The 18,163-nt window shown below is 41.2% G+C and overlaps 2 protein-coding genes across 2 annotated transcripts in view; both read left to right on the plus strand.

The window, feature by feature from the left end:
* The window catches only part of LOC119421095 (gastrula zinc finger protein XlCGF26.1), a 6,927-nt gene extending 2,301 nt beyond the window's left edge, over positions 1–4,626 (plus strand). Inside the window, exon 2 of the mRNA XM_037688493.1 lies at positions 3,005–4,626. Coding sequence (XP_037544421.1) covers positions 3,005–4,626 — 1,622 coding nt within the window. The remainder of the gene's footprint in view (positions 1–3,004) is intronic.
* Positions 4,627–9,187: 4,561 nt separating this feature from the next.
* Positions 9,188–14,801, plus strand: tefb (TEF transcription factor, PAR bZIP family member b). The gene is made up of 4 exons (XM_037688876.1): positions 9,188–9,520; positions 10,130–10,690; positions 11,385–11,602; positions 11,744–14,801. The coding sequence occupies exons 1-4, from the start codon at positions 9,379–9,381 to the stop codon at positions 11,957–11,959; spliced, it is 1,137 nt and encodes a 378-aa protein (XP_037544804.1). The 5' UTR covers positions 9,188–9,378; the 3' UTR covers positions 11,960–14,801.
* Positions 14,802–18,163: the final 3,362 nt, after the last annotated feature.

The raw sequence follows: 18,163 nt of genomic DNA on the forward strand, positions 1-18,163 counted from the left end.
AACTCCTCCACTTGGGGTAGGACCTCCTCCCTGACCCAGAGAGGGCACTCTACCCTTTTCCGGCTCAAGACCATGGCCTCGGATTTGGAGGAGCTGATCTTCATCCCGGCCGCGTCGCATTCGGCTGCGAACCGCTCCAGCGAAAGCTATAGATCACGATTTGATGAAGCCAATAAGACCACATCATCTGCAAAAAGCAGAGATGCAATCCTAAGGCCATCAAAACGGATCCCCTCAACACCTTGGCTGCGCCTAGAAATTCTGTCCATAAAAGTTATGAACAGAATCGGTGACAAAGGGCAACCTTGGCGGAGTCCAACTCTCACCGGGAACAAGACCAACTTACTGTTGCTTTTTTAAAATTTATTTTTTATTTTTTTTGCACCTACATTGCACATCCACGGTACGGGTTTGACAGCAACACAAGTGGAGTTTTCTATGTCGCTGCCTTGCCATCGTGCCATCCTGCCATTGTGGTTCAGTCCTTCCAGTCATGGCGGCTGTCTCCATGATCCTCCATCTGCCTGCACGGACCGAACTCTACGGACCCATTCGGTTCTGCAGGGAAACCTTAGATGTTTTCTGTCTGACGGACCCGGTTCTGGAGGGTAGTCTGGGAGGGCAGCTGCTGCAGTCACTGTTACCATCAAGCTGCTGACAGGACCTGCTAACAAGATCCTCCATCTGCCTGCACGGACCGAACTTTGCGGACCCGCTTGGTTCCACGGGGAAACCATGGATGTTTTCTGTCTGCCAGACCCGGTTCTGGAGTGCAGCTGCTGTGGTTATTATTAACATCAAGCTGCTGATGGGACCTGCTAACAAGACCACGCCGCTAACTGAACCATGGTGCTAACTAGACCATGTTGCTAAGAGAACCTCACTGTCATCAGAACCACTCTGCCAATAGGACCACTGCTGTAGATTTATTTCTTTTTCACTTTTGGCACCTTGTTTCTGTATTTTTGTTGCATGCTTTGAATAAATCCTAGTTTATGTTAGTGCTTGCATTAAGCGTGTAAATTATAGCCAAACAGCACCTATGAGAACCGTGCTGCTGTTGTTCGGTGTATTTTTTTGCACTATTGGTGACTAGCGTATATCTTTTAGTGTACCATTGGGCGTTTATCGTGTATCTTAGTTGATATCTTAGATCCTTACTTACTGTTTCTTTTTACACTTTATATTTTTGCTATTGTTTGATGTAACTGGGACCCTCTGTACACAATTTTGTTCCACCTCATGTATCACATGCGATGCGAATGACTAATAAAGAACCTTGAATCCTTGAATCTGTTAGTCAATCCATCACCAGAGCAAGCAAGAAGGGGCTCAGAGCTGATCCTTGAAGCTATCTGTCACTCCTACAGCACATCTCACCACTGACCTGCAGTCCTCATACATGTCCTGAACCAGCCTACCATACTTCTCTGCCACTCCAAATTTCCTCGTGCAGTACTACACCTTCTCCCTCAGCACTCTTTATATGTTTTTTCTAAATCCACAAAGACAATGGAGTTTTTTCTGACCCTCTCTGTACTTCTCCATCAGCATCCTCAAAGCAAAGATGGCATCTGTGGTGCTCTTTCTTGGTATGAAACCATACTGCTGCTCACTAATAATTGCCTCTCGTCTAAGTCTAACTTCCATAACTCTCCCCCAGATCTTCATTGTGTGACTCATCAACTTAATTCTCCTTTAGTTGCTACAACTCTGTACATCACCCTTGTTCTTAAAAATGGGCACCAGCACACTTTTCCATTCCTCAGGCATTTTTTTCACCCACAAATATGCCATTGAATTTTTGCGTCAAAAACCTCACTGCCATCTCTCCAAGACATTTCCAAACCTCCACTGGTATGTCATCAGGTCCTATTGCCTTTCCTTTTTTCATTCTTTTCAGAGCTTTCTGAACTTCACCCTCACTAATCTTTCCCACTTCCTAGTCCACAGTTCTATGACCTCTACTCTTCTTTCTCTTTCATTCTTTTCATTCATTAGCTCCTCAAAGTACTCCTTCCATCTTCCCGTCACACTCTCCTCACATTACTATTCCTTTCTTTAACAAGCCTAACCTGCTGCACATCCTTTCCAGCCTGATCCCTCTTTCTCGCCAATTGGCACAAGTCCTTCTCGCCCTCTTTAGTGTCCAACCTCCCATACGACATACACCTTCTGCGTTTTATTTTCAAATTTACTAAAAGGAGGCTAAAATCATACAATCTGATTATCGTTAAAAGTCTGCCATTTAAATTCTCAACCATCTCAAGTCTTTCTCATTGAACCAAATACAAAAGCGTTTTGAATCATCAAACTTTGAGATGGTAAAGTGTTTGACTTTGATCTCTACTGTGTATCAGTGACCATTTTTTAATTTTTTTTGTAGGGGGGTAAACAAAATCAAATAAAGCTGTGTGTTACTGTGCGTGCTGCCACAATCATGTTAGCCAGACTGGCTGAGAATGTGTGTAGGAGCAGCGTTGCTTATGACACTGCATGCAGGCCTGGACACACGTGAAGCACAAAGAACTGGGCTCAGATTGGCCAAAGTCTCAGGAAGGTATATTAGTTTCTGTTTTTGTGCCAGAGTTGTGTAGGGTTTTTCTTTTTCTCCTGAATTCTATGTTTTAATATGTAACTACATTTTTTACCCAAAATGTGTCTAATCATATTGAGCAATAATAAAATTTTAACAATTCAATAGGAGGATGAATTGCAGTAGGACCCACATGCTTTTGGTGCTTTAGCATAAAAAAACTCAGAAACATGATGCTTTAAGCTAAGCATGCTGTAAAACTTACTAAAAATAAATAAATGAAAATTTAATTTGTTCCAAAGGGAAACTGTTTCTTTATTTTCTTGCTGTCATTTGCGAGGCAGCCAAAACCGTCTCATCAGGTTTACGTTTCAGGAAGTTTTTTGTCATTCAGAATTAGATATTTGGACAGTCGAGCAGTGAACAAACTCTACAGCTGTTCATTTTGTGTTCCTGTCCTCCTCCTAGATGCTCAACAGCTGATGCTCATTAAAGAAGAAACGCCTGAAGGATGGCGGTCTGGTGTGGACCCTGTCCACATAAAGGAGGAAGAGGAGGAACTATGGACCAGACTGGATGGAGAGGACAAAGATTCTTCTGAAGAATGGAGGCCTGGTGTGGACCCGCTGCACATAAAAGAGGAAGACGAGGAACTCTGGACTTGTTTGAGGGGAGAACGGCTTGATGAGAAGAAGGAGGTGGATGCCTCCATGTTTTCACTCATTGCCTCTCCTCTTAAGAGAGAGTATGAAGAAGAGAAACATCTGTTCTCACATCTTCAAAAACGCCAAATAAAAGGGGAAGATTTTCCATCCTGCAGCTCAGCTGACCAGATAAAAGCTGCAACCAGTGGAGAGAACTGTGGAGAAGCAGAAACTACAATTAACCCTGATCTAAAGACCTCTGAAGACGATTCCAACTCCTTTGAGACTGAAGTCAGTGATGAAGATGATGAAGAGGACGATGATGTGGACAATCCTGAATATTGGCTGGTGCATGAAGCTGACTCTGGAGCAGAAGCTAAAGGCAGTGATGATGACTGGAAGGCGAGTAGGACATCTGAGTCAGGTGTAAACACTGCGAACACATCTTTCAGCTCCTCTGAGGGTGATAAACAATTTAACCACTGGTCTTTTCCTGAACATGAAACAAGTAATTCAAGAATGGTATCAACTGGTTGTTTTGCTCAGAAAAAAGTTTGTAGAGTAAAAAGTAATGTTGACTCAGAGGGAAAAGTTCAGAAATTGTTTAGTTGTAATAATTGTGATAAAACATTTACAAGAAAAACAGATTTAAAATCACACCTAGAAATTCACTCAGGAGAAAAACCGTTTGTTTGTGATGTGTGTGGACAAAGATTTACCCGAAAGACAACTCTGGACATCCATGCAAGAATCCACACTGGCGAAAAACCATTTGGCTGTGATTTTTGTGGACAACGTTTTACCCAAAAGTCAACTTTAATCACACATATGAGAATCCACACAGGACAGAAACCGTTTGAATGTGTTGTATGCGGACGAGGATTAAGCAGGAGGACACATTTAAACAAACACATGAGAATCCACACAGGACAAAAACCTTTTGGATGTGATGTTTGTAGACAAAGATTTATTTGTAAGAAGAGTTTGGAGACGCACAGGAGAATCCACACAGGAGACGAACCGTTCGTGTGTGACATTTGTGGACGAACATTTACGCAACAGGGATCTTTGATGTCACACAAGAGAATCCACACCGGGCAAAAACCATTTCATTGTGACGTATGTGGACAGATGTTTAGTCGAAAGACCAACTTAAATACACACAAGAGAATTCACACAGGAGAGAAGCCGTTTGGCTGTGATGTATGCGGACAAAGATTTAACCAAAAACCAACTTTAGTCGCACACAAAAGAACCCATACAGGAGAGAAACCGTTCGCTTGTGAGGTCTGTGGACAAAGGTTTAGCCGGAAGACGAACTTGAACACGCACGTGAGAAGCCACACAGGAGAGAAACTTGCTTGTGATGTGTGTGGAGAAGCATTTAACCAAAAGTCACGTTTAAACCGACACATGAGGATCCACACAGGATGGAAAATAATTTAACTGTAAATATTAAAACTAATGTTAACTCTGAACTACAACTGCACAGGTGCAAGGTTTTTAGTTTGTCTTTGTCTATTGCAGCTGCAGAAGTATGCTTTCTGCAACTTATCTTAAAAAAATAAAACCATTCAGGGCTTTCTATGGAAACCTTGAAAGCCCCGACAGTGCACCACAAGTTTATTGTGACTTTTGTTATTACTTATGGCAGAAACTGCAGTTTTTTAATACACAGATATTTATTCCTTATTGTTGTGATCCATATTTAAGTCTTAAACCATTTATTTTATTACTCTACGGACCTCTTTATTGTTCATCGTTTCCAGGTGTATTCTTTAAATGAATAAAAACTGAAAATGTAAAGTTGTTGCAGCAAAATAATCGATGTAAAAAAAATTTTAAATGTTCAAAACATTTTTATCCAAAGAATGTACTTATTTTATGAAAACAATATAATTACAAAAAAATACTTTTTTGAATAGAGGATTTTTTTTTACACATCAGAAGTTGTAAAAATATATGAATAATATAGACATTAATAAAATAATTTCAAATTAAAAGGCATTATCTCAATAAATTTCCATAAATGTACATATGATTTCATTATATGTGTAATAACATATAATTTTAAAAACATGGCAGCATTGCTAAAAAAATAAAGGAACATAGCTTTAAATTAAATAAAACCAAGTAGAATTGTATAGAGAACAACTGTTTTAATAAAGTAAACTTTAAATGATTATAAACTTATATGAGGGGATCATTAATGGGGAGACAGGTACAAGGAGTGTAAAGTCTATAATTGTGTTTTTGTGAATTTGTTAAATTTTTTAATATGTTGTGCTGCAAATGCAAACAATATTCATTATAATTTTATGTTAAACTGTATAATCCACTTATGGTGTTCGTTTTACTCAAAAAAAAAAGTTGAATGTTGTTTAAAAACAGATTACTCTTTGTGGAAAGTCCTTTGCACATTTCTCCCTCACATCTTTACTGACGAGTTTTTAATTCTTTCGTCTCTGAGACGAAGAGCAGAACAGACTTGTGTATAAAATGGATCCAGTGTAATAAATAGATTTTCTATCTCGTGTCATTAAATTTCAGGCTAAAAGTTTGTGTTCACAATAAAAGAAAGTCTGATGAAATTGTCATCTTTGTCATTTTATGGCTGAAGTTAATTTTCTCTTATGTGTAGAGGCTACTTTCTGCGGCAAAGTCAAAATTGTGAGATACTGTTTCATAAGAATGACTTTATAATCTGGGATCTTAAAATTCAATAACGCGGCCTAGATGCGGTCATAATTTAAAATATCTTATATGACAAAAGTTTTTTTTTCAGAGCAGTGGAAATAAGAGACTAATGAAGAAGGGGCAGAGGTCTGAAGTATAAAGACCAAATTCTGTCCATATGTTTTACTTGTATTCAGATGTTCAGTAAAAAAAAAACAAAGACTATATTTGTAGTTTATAAAGCTAACACTAGATGTCAGTGTTGCTTCGGGCGGAGAAACAAGTTTCCTTGCACGTGCAGATGTTTATAAACCGTCTAAGATCTTGCTGTGGTAATCAAGGCCCGCCCCCCGCTTGTTCGCTGATAGGACTACGGTTTGATTGACAGGCTGCACTCCAATAAAATCAAGGCGATGGGGCGTGGCTTTTGTTGCTTATTAAATCTGTGCGGGTCGGACACATGCAGGCTTCCCGTGATGTTGAGAAGTTATAAGAAGTCACAGAGAAGTTGCACGCGGTCTTGCGCTCCCAGTTTGAGCTGTATCTCCTCAACCGGACTCGTGTTTTAGTCTAAACTTGGTGTTTTACAGGTTGTTCGTCATGTCAGCAGCAAACCAGATTGTGTTTGGGGAAAGGGGCGACCTTCCTGACCTGCTGAAGGCTCTAGCTGACTATTCCTTCCCTGCCTTTGATGACATTGGTGAGCATTTATTTCTGTTTCATTAAACTTAACAGAACAGGAAAGCCTTTCTTAAAACTTTTAATGCAGCACTTAATGTAAAACTGATTTGGAGCATGAGCAGAAACCTATAAACATTATATTATTATGTACTTTTTACTTTAAATGTATTCCAGTGTACTTATAAGGATTGTTTGAAAGCAATGCCAAGTTTTTGTTTAATGGTAGATAAATTAGATTAAAATGCAAGGCATCAAAATATAACATGTTAAAAACACCACCTGACAGCCATCCCACCGGGCTGCTCTGATCATGTAGGATTGTTATGTCACTCATGGTACAGTCATAACAGGATGAGTCTGAGGATCAAAGTTAGGTCCCAAGTTTCATGCATCATGTCAGCAGCATTTCACCATCAAGTCATAACATGACGCAGCAAACAAACTGTCATCAGCCTGGGCTTCATTGTGTCCTTGAATATTTTTCTGGACATTCATTTTTTTTTTTTTTTTTGCTTTAAAAGTACTTTCTTGCTCATGTTTCTTTCGTTTAGAGATGTTTATATGAGCAACAAGTTATTCAGATAGGCCTCCTTTTCCTTCAATAATTCTATTGGCCAACTTTTAAAATATGCAACAGTGTGCACAGGAATTTAGATTCATAAGTAGAAAAAAAATGTATATTTTGACAGTCAGAACCATTCAGTTACTGAGGGTATTTGTTTTTTAATTAAAGAAGCTTGATTTTGGAGGTCAGCTGGCACTACAGACTAAACAGAAAAAGTCTGCACAGGCCTTTGTATAAACCTGCAGATTATTGTAAAATGTTTTGTACCATGCTCTGCATAACTGTAGGTTTGATTTCTCCTTCGTGTAGAGTATGAATCACCAGAGAAATGCCATCACATGTGCACAAACAAGCGACTAGCTTTTCTTTACAAATGCACACCACCCAGCACATCACATGCCAACATGTTAAATAAAGAGCTCACGTGATTTGGTAAAACTCAGTATGTGTGGGGGTGACTCTCGGCAAGTAGCCTACCAATTTTTAGCTCAAAATCTGTAAAACACTAAGTTATAGACACTTTTGAGTTGGCATTGATCAGCTGTGGCGACCGTATTGAATCAGGTTGACTCCAAAGATGGATACATCCGGTGCTCGTTCTTCTTCTTGTGATTATACAGAGGTACGAAACTATAGTTTTTAAGGTCTGTGATGATTTTATGTACAGACGGTGTTCAGGACATTGAGATGCAGAAGTAGTCTGACCGAAAAAAAAAAACTAAAGACCCACAAACTCAAACTACATAAGAAAACCTATCATAACAGTTTTGTTAATATTTTATACACAAACAAGTTTGCTTAGTTGTATTATGATTAATTAAGGAAAAAAATCAAGACGTGCTCTCATGTTTGCACATTTAATTAACACACCAGTCACATGATGGTGCCACGGTTGGTTGGCCCCAAGGATGCAGACAAGGAGCTGGAGAAAATTAGATCTCTTTTATTATAAAACAATGGATGTGGCAGCAAACATACAGGATCCAGTATTTGTATCGGTGGGTACGGAGAGGTAACTGAACGTGGCATGTAGTTTTAACTAAACTAGGTTTTCATCAGCATTGAGGCTCAGTTTTGAAATGAAAATGAGCCACTAATGTTATTGCAAAACACTCATATCATGTATATTTATTTAGTGGATGCAAACAATAAAATTAGTCTATCCTTCCCTTCCAGATCTTATTTACCGGAGTCCTCTTTGGGACTTTATTTTGCTGTATTTAAAAATAACATCTCTGCTAAAGTTAAATGTTGTTACTGAGTCCAAACATAAAACCTGAGTGTAAGTACACCCTGTTAATAGCCAGCAAGCTGTGCAATAAGGACATGTGAAACTAGCACTTGATATAAAGCATTAGTTAAATTGTAATGAAATATTCTGAGCGTGCTCAGAAAGAAAACCGTGTTGCATGCGCGAACAATTTATTTTATTAGAAATCACGTGGGGAATGCAGAAAAATAGAAATAAACAAAATGTCCCATTTCGGCAGTTTAATTAGTGAACGGTGAGCGCGCGCTCTCTTACTCGCATTGACTTGCACGTGAAGGCAGAGCTGGAGCTCCGCCCCCGCGACAGGTTGTTCTTCCGAGAGGGGGAGGGGGGGACGTGGGCGGATCGCACGTGTTTGGCCACGAGTGTCATGTTCCTGCAAGTGACGAGAAGTTTTTTTTTTTTTTTTTCAGGGGCAGACTTCCTGTGTTTTAGAGGCAGCTCTGTTTCTAGTCAAAATCAAGGGGCGGAAATTTCAATGTGTTTTCCGTCACCGACTCCCCGCATTTTAAGCCGATATAATCATCTCAAATATATTCTCGTTAATTTAGTGTAACTGTATAGCAGTGCTGCAACTCATAATTTTATCTGAATAAACTCATATTTTTCGCTTTAAAATTAGAAACTAATGAAATACACTAGAGTCGTGCATATTCAGTAACGTGACGCATATATTCATGAACAAAAGCAGTGACAACCAATCAGCTTCCACTATTCTCTTAGGGGCGTGGCACGCAACAGAGTCAACGAATCACCATCCAGTATTCTGTGAAGGGCGCGGCACGTGACTCATGAATATCCAATGAGAACGCTCGGTGGGTACAGGGAACAAGTTGTTTTTTTCCGCGTCTTTAAGCTGTATTGTTGACATATAAACTCCGACACGAGCAGGAGTCGCAAATAAAGTAGAATTCCCGGTACTTCTTGTTTCCTTCGGACGGTTTGCGAGTTGCGGTGTCGCTACCAACACTGTCCCGGTGTCTTCTTCGGAGCTTGGCAAGAAACGATGCCTGGCAAAGCGGCAGTGGTGGTGGCACTTCAACCCAGCCTTAATGTCGCTCCGGCGGCTCCACAGAAGTCCTTCCCTTTTGTTTTGAAGAAGATTATGGACATCCCACCTCCTAATATCCTGGAGGAATGCGACGACGGTAAGCTTTAAGTGATGCTTTTGTCAGTTGGATCAACTCGAAGTTTGACGAAGGTTCAAACTACAGAAACGTCATCTAATCTCTTGCCAGAGGTCCTTAGGTGTGTTTTTATTAAAAAATGGCGGGCGGTGTTTGTTGTCAGTGCGGGTTGTACGCCATGTGTTGCGCGTGGCTCATTTCCTCTCCAGGCTGCGAGGAAGCAGAAAAGAACAAAAAGTTCCCACTTGTCTGGGCTGGTTTTAAAGCTGAGGAAGCAGACCGTAAATGCACCTGGAGACGGAGGCAATGCTTGGCGTTTCACTCGGGACATGGGTTTGATTTGATCTGCATCTTGCAGGGTTTTATTTAGGGTTGCATCATGTGTGGAACAAGTGAGACTAATGTGACTTCTGTGACGCCTCATTCTGCATTATTCCAGTTTTGCACAAACTCCTTCAGCATCGTTGACGGTGTATAACATTATTTTGTTTGTGCAGTTTTTAGGTTGCATGTAAATTCAGTCCCACTTCCAGCTGTACGTGCGGTTTCTTTGTTTTAGACCCTCGAGGTCACGTGTGCACAGCAGAACATTTCACTGACAACTATTCAAACCTCATTGTCTTTATACAGATCTAGAGAAAGAAAAGCAGAGCTGCTCCGATGATGGCGAGGGAGGTGGGGCGGTGGCGTCCAGTGAGGGTGGAGGTGCAAGAGGAGGAACAGGGGGTGGTGTTGGCGGCAGTGGAGGCGTATCAGCCTCCTTGACCCCTGCCATCTGGGAGAAGACCATTCCTTATGATGGGGAGACCTTCCACCTGGAGTACATGGACCTGGATGAGTTCCTCCTGGAGAACGGCATCCCTGTGAGCCTGGAGGAAGAGGAGCTGCAGAGGACTCTGACTTCAGTTGATGGGAAAGGCAAATCTGTTCCCAAACCTCCTGAATTAGCTGACACAGTTACTTCCTCTCCTCCTCCTGCTTCTGCTCCTGCAGCTGAAGTTTCAGCCTCCACCCCAAATTCTGCTCCTTCCTCCACAGCCACCTCAGACCCAGAGGAACCTGTGACAGTCACAACCTTACAACCCGCTAAACTAGAAGAGGATGAAGAGCAGGAAGAAGAAGAAGAGGAAGGACAGGAGGAGGAGTCTTTGCCTGTGGAGGCAACTGCAGAAGTGGAAGTGAAGAAAAAGGGTAAGTGATAGAGGTTTTTAATTAATAGCATAGATGATGGGATTTAAACATTTTTCAAATGTCTTTAGATTTGTCTCAAAAAAGAGAAAGACTTTTAACGTTTGTGTCAAAAAGCAAAGTAAGAACAGCTGACGTCACCTGCACTACTAGTAATTTATTTAGAGTTTAACTACACAGACCCTGCTGACACTCCCGCTGCAAAGACAAATGTTATTATTCCACGTCATACACATTTTTGCCAAACAAAACTGTGGTTCGCTACTTTCCGAGTCTCAGTTATCACTGAAACGAGAAACTAAGATGAGACATGTTCGTGTTGGTTGAGATAATTTTTTGATTCTTGTCACCTGAGAACTGGGTAAGCCGGCATAATACAAAAAATTAACATCTGCTGTTAAATTCACGAGAAAAAACTCTTCTGACAAAGTCCTTGAAGATGTTTTAGAGCTTTCTCTCACAGAAATTTCAAAACAAACATGCTGTATATTCTTACAAGTGAGAAATGTTTTTTTTATTTAATTTAAGTATTTCCAAGTTCCCATTAACTTCAATGAGCATGTTCAGATGGTGATTCTGCATCAATTATTAAAAATATTCTAACAAAGTAAAACATTAATAATGACAGATGTGGATTCAGGATTTTCTGGAGCGGCCCCCTTTCATCCAGACTTACTTTTTCTCTTTTTGCCCACAGAGTGCAACTCTGCAGAACGCAACACGCCCTCCCCTATCGATCCCGATGCCATTGAGGTGGACATCAACTTCCAGCCGGATCCAACAGATCTGGTCCTGTCCAGCGTTCCCGGGGGAGAGCTGTTCAACCCGCGCAAGCACAAGTTCTCCGACGAGGAGCTGAAACCGCAGCCGATGATCAAGAAGGCCAAGAAAGTGTTTGTTCCTGATGAGAAAAAGGTAGTTTGACTAAAAGAAACCATAAAATAAGTTTGAAAAGTAAAGAGAGCACTCAACACAAGTCATTTCAAATCCATTTTCTGTTTTTGTGGAGTTGAACTTCAACTTGACCTCTTCTTGACTTTCGTTTTCCTTCTGTAGGACGAGAAGTACTGGTCCAGGAGGAAGAAGAACAATCTGGCAGCGAAGCGTTCTCGTGATGCACGGCGGCTGAAAGAGAACCAGATCACGGTGCGCGCTTCCTTTCTAGAGCGGGAAAACACGGCGCTGAGGCAGCAAGTTGCAGAGATGAGAAAGGACTGTGGGCGCTGTAAGAATATCTTGGCCCGCTATGAGGCCAAGTACGGCCCTCTGTAAAAAAAAATATATATATATATATATCAACGAAGCATCAATGAGACAGAAGCAGAACTCCTTCCCCCGCAGACATCCAACACAGACACAAACACAGAGGGAACATATATTTGCACTGTCCACTGACCTCCAGTCACCGTGTCGAGCTCCAGTTGCCGTCTCGACGTGATGCTGGAGTTTTGGATACACTGGCAGGCAGTGAGGCATGATGGGAGCAGTGGTCACAGGTAGGCCTGTGGAGAGCGCCTGGCTCCTACACTCAGAGAAGAGGCGGACCGTTCTGGGTACTCCCATGCTCAAAGGCACATGGGAAAATGGGGTTTATTTCAAGAAAAGTCACGATTTGCAAAAAGAGCAGGCAAGTACGGCAGATTAGCGAGCTTTTAAATAATTTTATCACCACACAGCTTCTTGGGAATAAATCTCCAGTAGGGTGGATTAGAAGGTTGTGTATTTTACATCCATCTCTTTTTCGTGTGTTGCACTAAACTCTGGCTGAAACTAAACACGAGCAAGACTCATGTTGGTACGAGTGTTAGGGGAAAGCACGGGGGAGGCTTCAAGTGCTACAGGTCAGTCACGGTTCTTCCTTTTCCAAACTGTCTGTGCACACACAGAAACACTTTAAAACGACGGTGTGTAAAAACAGTCTTACTTCCATTTCATGGTGGCGTGTTCTTAGCCTCATCTTTGCACTTTTTTCCTTTAAAAACCCTTCCCGTGTAAAGGCAGGTAGCACGGTGGGACACGCAGTAGCTTCCATAGTGAGGGAAAATCAAACATGAAAAGTTAAAGCTACTGTGATTAAAAAAAAAAAAAATCTGTATTTTTTATTAATGATCTTTGATCAGCTTCATGTAATCAGTTTATTTAAATGTATGGCTTTAACATGGAAGGAAAGATTTTTTTTTTAATTAAAGGTGAGCTTTACGAGTGTTAGTCTGACGTACAGGGCCTTCACCTGTGGAGGGACATGAGGATTTGTGGAGTTTGTTTTACTGCGCACCGCCAGTAGAGGGCGCTAGAGTCTCTGGCTATTAAAAGTGTAGTGACAGGACAGATTCCACCCACAGTTTCTTTCTTTTTTTAAACAAAATAAAACAAAGGATGTAGCCAGGCCCAGAGCCTGTGTGTTTTTAAACCTTGTAAATACTTAAACCTGAGTCTGTCTTTATTAACCCAACAATATCTTAATATTTGCCAAATAGTCAAAGAGTGCTGTATTTATTCTGAAGGTAATAACTCATCTGTTGATTGTGACATAATGTCAGACAACTCCTATAAAATGAAATAAATTACCGAGCAGGGAATTTAATGGGGTAAACTGTGCTTTTGGATGTTTTTAAAACGGATCTATTTACTTGTTTTATAATGTTTTTCTCATGTGTCTAGAAAGGGGGGGGGATAAACGGAGCACATTTGTGTTAACGTTATGAACACTTCCTGTTTTGATTGGTAATGTAGGGCTAAGAGAGCAGTGTTGGTTGAAGCAGAGAGCACACTAAAGGCACCTTAGTTTGATTTGAACCCGAGGTGATGAACGGAGTTCTTTTTGCCAAAGCGGCTGAGTCTGTAATATATTGAACACAGACTGTTAGGAGTTTTTCACGTTTTCTGTGTGCACATTTTTGTGCTCATAAAATCACAATCTCGAAAAGAAAAGAAAACAACGTGGCAATAATACTCTTATGTAATCAATGCTTGTTTGATTTCAGTAACCATGTTGTGTGTAAAACTTTGCCACGATGTACTGAATAGAAATGTCCCAAAGTCGTTTGTGCTTCCAAGTTTAGATCCTCGGTTGTTAAGGATCCCAATGCATGAAACCAGTAAAGTCGTGTTTTCCTTTCCTCCTCGATAGTTTCACACCAAGTGTACTTAAATCATCGCTGGAAGCTGGGGGTGGTGATCTGTAGGGTTCTGTCTAAAGACTGGGGAAAGGAAAGGCAGAGCGTCTTTGCTATGATGCCTTGTGTTTGATTGACAGCTCCATCAGCCCCTCGAAGCATCAGCTGAACAAAAAGAAGCATCCAACAGTAGATCTGGATCTACACGCTGGACCAGTTGGTGCTTTTGTGTTTGACAATATTTGAGTTTCCTGATGGTGTAGACTAACAGACATTTTTAAGAACTGTATTATTCTGCGTTAACGTTCAAAAGTTGACGTTTAGCCGCGCCGTGCTGTTCAGGCAACAGTAGCTAACGAGGGAACTTTTAATTTTTACACCTAAAAAGAGAATCTGGCATAAGATTGAATGAAGGGAGCCGAAACGATTCTATTTTGACAACAACAAAAAAAGATCACAAAAAAATATGTAGCAGACTTGACTGATGTGAAGCACCTTGAAAACGAGCGGATTTGTTAAATGACGTTTAACAAGTTTCAGAGTCTAAATAGTTGTGTTTTTGGTTGTAAAAGAGTTTTTAGCTCAGTACCACTTTTAGGTAACGACTGTTAAAAACTGAATTTTGTTTGTCTTGTGTTTTTTATTTTATTTTAATGTAGCACCTACTTCAGATGATTTAAAAATAAAAGGCCGGTGTCGTAGAATTGTCAAAAGAACTGCCGTATGAATCGGCAGATGAGTTTAAATAGTAAAATAAAGCGTTAAAAATGGCATGTTACTGGTTTAAAGTGCTCCTCATCAATAACACTTTGTTTACTATTTATCGTACCTTCAATACTCCAGGGACAAGACGTTCTGTATCCTCAGAGGTTTTAATGTTTTTCCTTTGTTCTGTTTTTATATAAACATGTTTTTGTAATCCTGTTTCTGATACATGCAGCTGTAGTAATATCTAACCTTGTCTGGTAAAAATCTGAAATAAAGTGGCGTTTGATGGACACCGGCTTTGGCCTCGATTGTGTCACAGAAACATCCGAAGAACAAAGGAGCAGTTTGATGGTTTTTTTTTTTTAACATTCCCATCATTGCTTCAGTCCTGCTGCTCATCAGTATTCCAGAGGAGTAGGAGATGTTACGTAATGATCACACGGTGAGGCCGTGTTGCATAACAGCAGCAGCGAAATGTGTGTGTGGAGGATGGAGGGAGACAAAAGGATCAGACGTTACAGGGATGGAGGAAGACAAAACTGGGAACAGAGATGTGTTTGAAGACACAAAGGATGCTGCACATTAAAGGGACAGTTCAAATGTTTTGATGGGAGGTTTTGTGGAATATTTTTAACCTTGTAAGCTGACACCTGGCCGCCTTGGTGTGACTCCTGAATGGACCGAGGAGGTAAAGGGGGGGTCGAAGCCACCCCACACCTGATGCATCTTTGCACTGCAAAGTGAGGTAGTAGCAGAGCCAAAATGGTTGCCATGTCCAAAGGTGACCTGATTTTACAGCTGAGCCATGATGAAGTGACAACGTATATTTTCTGCGACCACCAAATTACAAGATTTGAACCCTTTAACTACCCCACCAAGAGAAACTGGAAAAAAAAAATTGTTTGGCATTTCATATTTCTTTGGGCGACTGATGACAACAATCACTTTTTTTTATATAACAAACCCATAACTTTTTCAAATATAGACCGTTACCAAACTGTTGAGATGTCACTTAACCCTTTAACTACCCCACCAAGACAAACTGAATAAAATCCCTATTTCCTTGTGTGACTGATAACAATCAATTATTTTTTATATAATGTACCCATACCCGTACACAAAAAAGTTTTTGAGAACACGAAGACGTCTGTCACAGTTAGCCTGTGGTTCAGCCCAGTTTTGCTCCACACTCATGTCTGGCTCCATCAGTGATCTTTGAACGGCCTGGGGGCAAAATAAAGATGGACTGGTCTTTGCAGCCATTTTGCGGATCCGTTATACGAACGAGTCTGTAGAAAGCAGCTCACCCAAATAGGGCCAAGACTAAAATATACCTTAAAGCAACTCTAATCTCTAAAAAATTAAATGTATCATGTAAAAATGATTTCATAAATCTTTACATTTCTAATGTTTTGCACTACATTTGTAAGTGCAAACAGTGGCAGCAGCAGTAGCACTTCTGTTGGCCTACATCATTACAGGACAGACAATAATTTACGGTAGTCATTTTACTGACAAAATAACCATAAAATGTAAAATATACTTCAGACTGAAAACACAAACTGTTATGAACTCTGGAATTTGAGTTTTCAGATGACAGCAATCTGGATTTTTGAATAAAAATGACTCCAATATCCCAAATTTTATATTGATTCACAAAAACGCTCTGCATACACATGAATTTACAATGTTTTCAATTGTAAACACGTGGAAAAATGTGATGCTGTGGGGTCACATAAACATGTTCATAAAGGTCACGGTTAGACTCCCCAATTCCCAAATGACATGGTGTCTCTGAGCAAGACACCTAATTGCTCCTCGGCTCTTACATAGCTGCCCACTGCTCCACCGGGGTGTATCTCAGGTGTGATGGGTTAAATGCAGAGAACCAATTTTGCCATTGTATGGGAACATGCAGTGATGACAATCTCAACCTTCCCCTCCAAAATAACGTGGGAAACATGCAAAAAGAGTGTTTTCCACATGTGCTTATTACCAGAGATGTATTTTGTAAACTTTTAGACTTCCATCAATTCCACATTACTCTCAGTTCAATATATCCTATTCTTTCCAGAAGTCCTAGCAGCACAGGACATGCTACAGCTAGCAGCAGCTGCTGTAGTTGTGCAATTGTGCCATCATGGTTCAGTTCTCGGCCCCCCTCCAGCCTGTCATGGCAGCTGTCTCCATGATCCTCCACCTGCCTGCACGGACCGAACTTTACGGAACAGTTCAGTTCCACGGGGAAAACTTGGATGTTCTGTGTCTGCCAGACGGATCTGGAAGGCAGTCATCATCAGTTGCCACAGTACAATCATCATGCTGCTAACGCGACCGCGCTGCTACCAATACCACACCACTAACAGGATCACACTGCTAACAGTACCCCGCTGCTAACAGAACCACACTACTAACAGAACCTTGCTGCTAACAGTACCCCGCTGCTAACAGAACCACACTACTAACTGTGCAATTCAATTCAATTCAAAAATACTTTATTAATCCCAAAGGGAAATTATTTGTTGTTGTAACTCGTTATCCTCATTTCATTAAGAGATGTTATAGATGCTGATGGCTGTAGGCAGGAAGGATCTCTTGTAAAGGTCTATTCCACAGTAGATCCTAAGAAACTGGCTGCAGATGCCCCCATCCGATCCATCCACCCAGACTTGGCTGGACTCTCGGTTCCCCTGGGCTGTAGGACCGCCCAATTGCCGGGCAGAACTCCTCCCAGAGGGATGACCACTCCTCCCAGCAGTCTGCTGAGCTCCTCGTTGCTGCAGACATCCAACTGTAGATGCTGAGGGACGATCCTGTCCTTCTGCTGTCATGAGCCGTGTTTCCTGCTAGTTCCAGGATCTCAGTGGTCAGGCAGAGGACAGCTCGCAGGTAGATGAGAATGCGTCCACAGAACATCCTTTTCAACTCTTTTGAGATTTGGGGCTGTAGTTGAGATATTATTTGAGCTTTTGAGATGTTAATCAGCTGCTCTTGGTTGTAAAAAAACTGCCTTGTTGCCATGGTTACGCATCATAACAAATGTCCAAAACTAAAAACGTTTCAGTAAAAATCCTTCCAGCTGCACAGCATCTGATACCAGAGGAAACAGTCATCCAAAAACTGTGATTTACATCCAGAAAAAGAGGAATTAAAGTTTCCAAAAGCAAAATCTCAGAATGAAAGTAACAGAGCTGCTCCAACATGCAGCCACCTTGAGCGGCCCAATTCAATACCATGCTGCTAACAGATCCACATTGCTTTCAGTACCACGCTGCTAACAGAACCACACTGCTAACAGTACCACACTGCTAACAGCACCACACTGCTAACAGCACCACGCTGCTAACAGCACCACGCTGCTAACAGAACCACACTGCTAACAGCACCACACTGCTAACAGTACCATGCTGCTAACAGACCACACTGCTAACAGTACCACACTGCTAACAGTACCACGCTGCTAACAGACCACACTGCTAACAGTACCACGCTGCTAACAGACCACACTGCTAACAGTACCACGCTGCTAACTGCACCACACTGCTAACAGTACCACACTGCTAACAGAACCACATTGCTAACAGAACCACACTGCTAACAGTACCACGCTGCTAACAGTTCCACACCGCTAACAGTACCACGCTGCTAACAG

This window comes from Nematolebias whitei, chromosome 15 (assembly GCF_014905685.2).
Source record: "Nematolebias whitei isolate Nwh7 chromosome 15, NemWhi1, whole genome shotgun sequence".
Classification (NCBI taxonomy): Eukaryota; Metazoa; Chordata; class Actinopteri; order Cyprinodontiformes; family Rivulidae; genus Nematolebias; species Nematolebias whitei.

Bases quoted from the DNA above. Each gene is read 5' to 3' on its own strand.
- tefb (XM_037688876.1), top strand. From the start codon at position 9,379: ATGCCTGGCAAAGCGGCAGTGGTGGTGGCACTTCAACCCAGCCTTAAT. The intron at 9,521-10,129 runs GTAAGCTTTAAG...GTCTTTATACAG, and splicing joins CCTGGAGGAATGCGACGACG to ATCTAGAGAAAGAAAAGCAG. The intron at 10,691-11,384 runs GTAAGTGATAGA...TTTTGCCCACAG, and splicing joins AGTGGAAGTGAAGAAAAAGG to AGTGCAACTCTGCAGAACGC.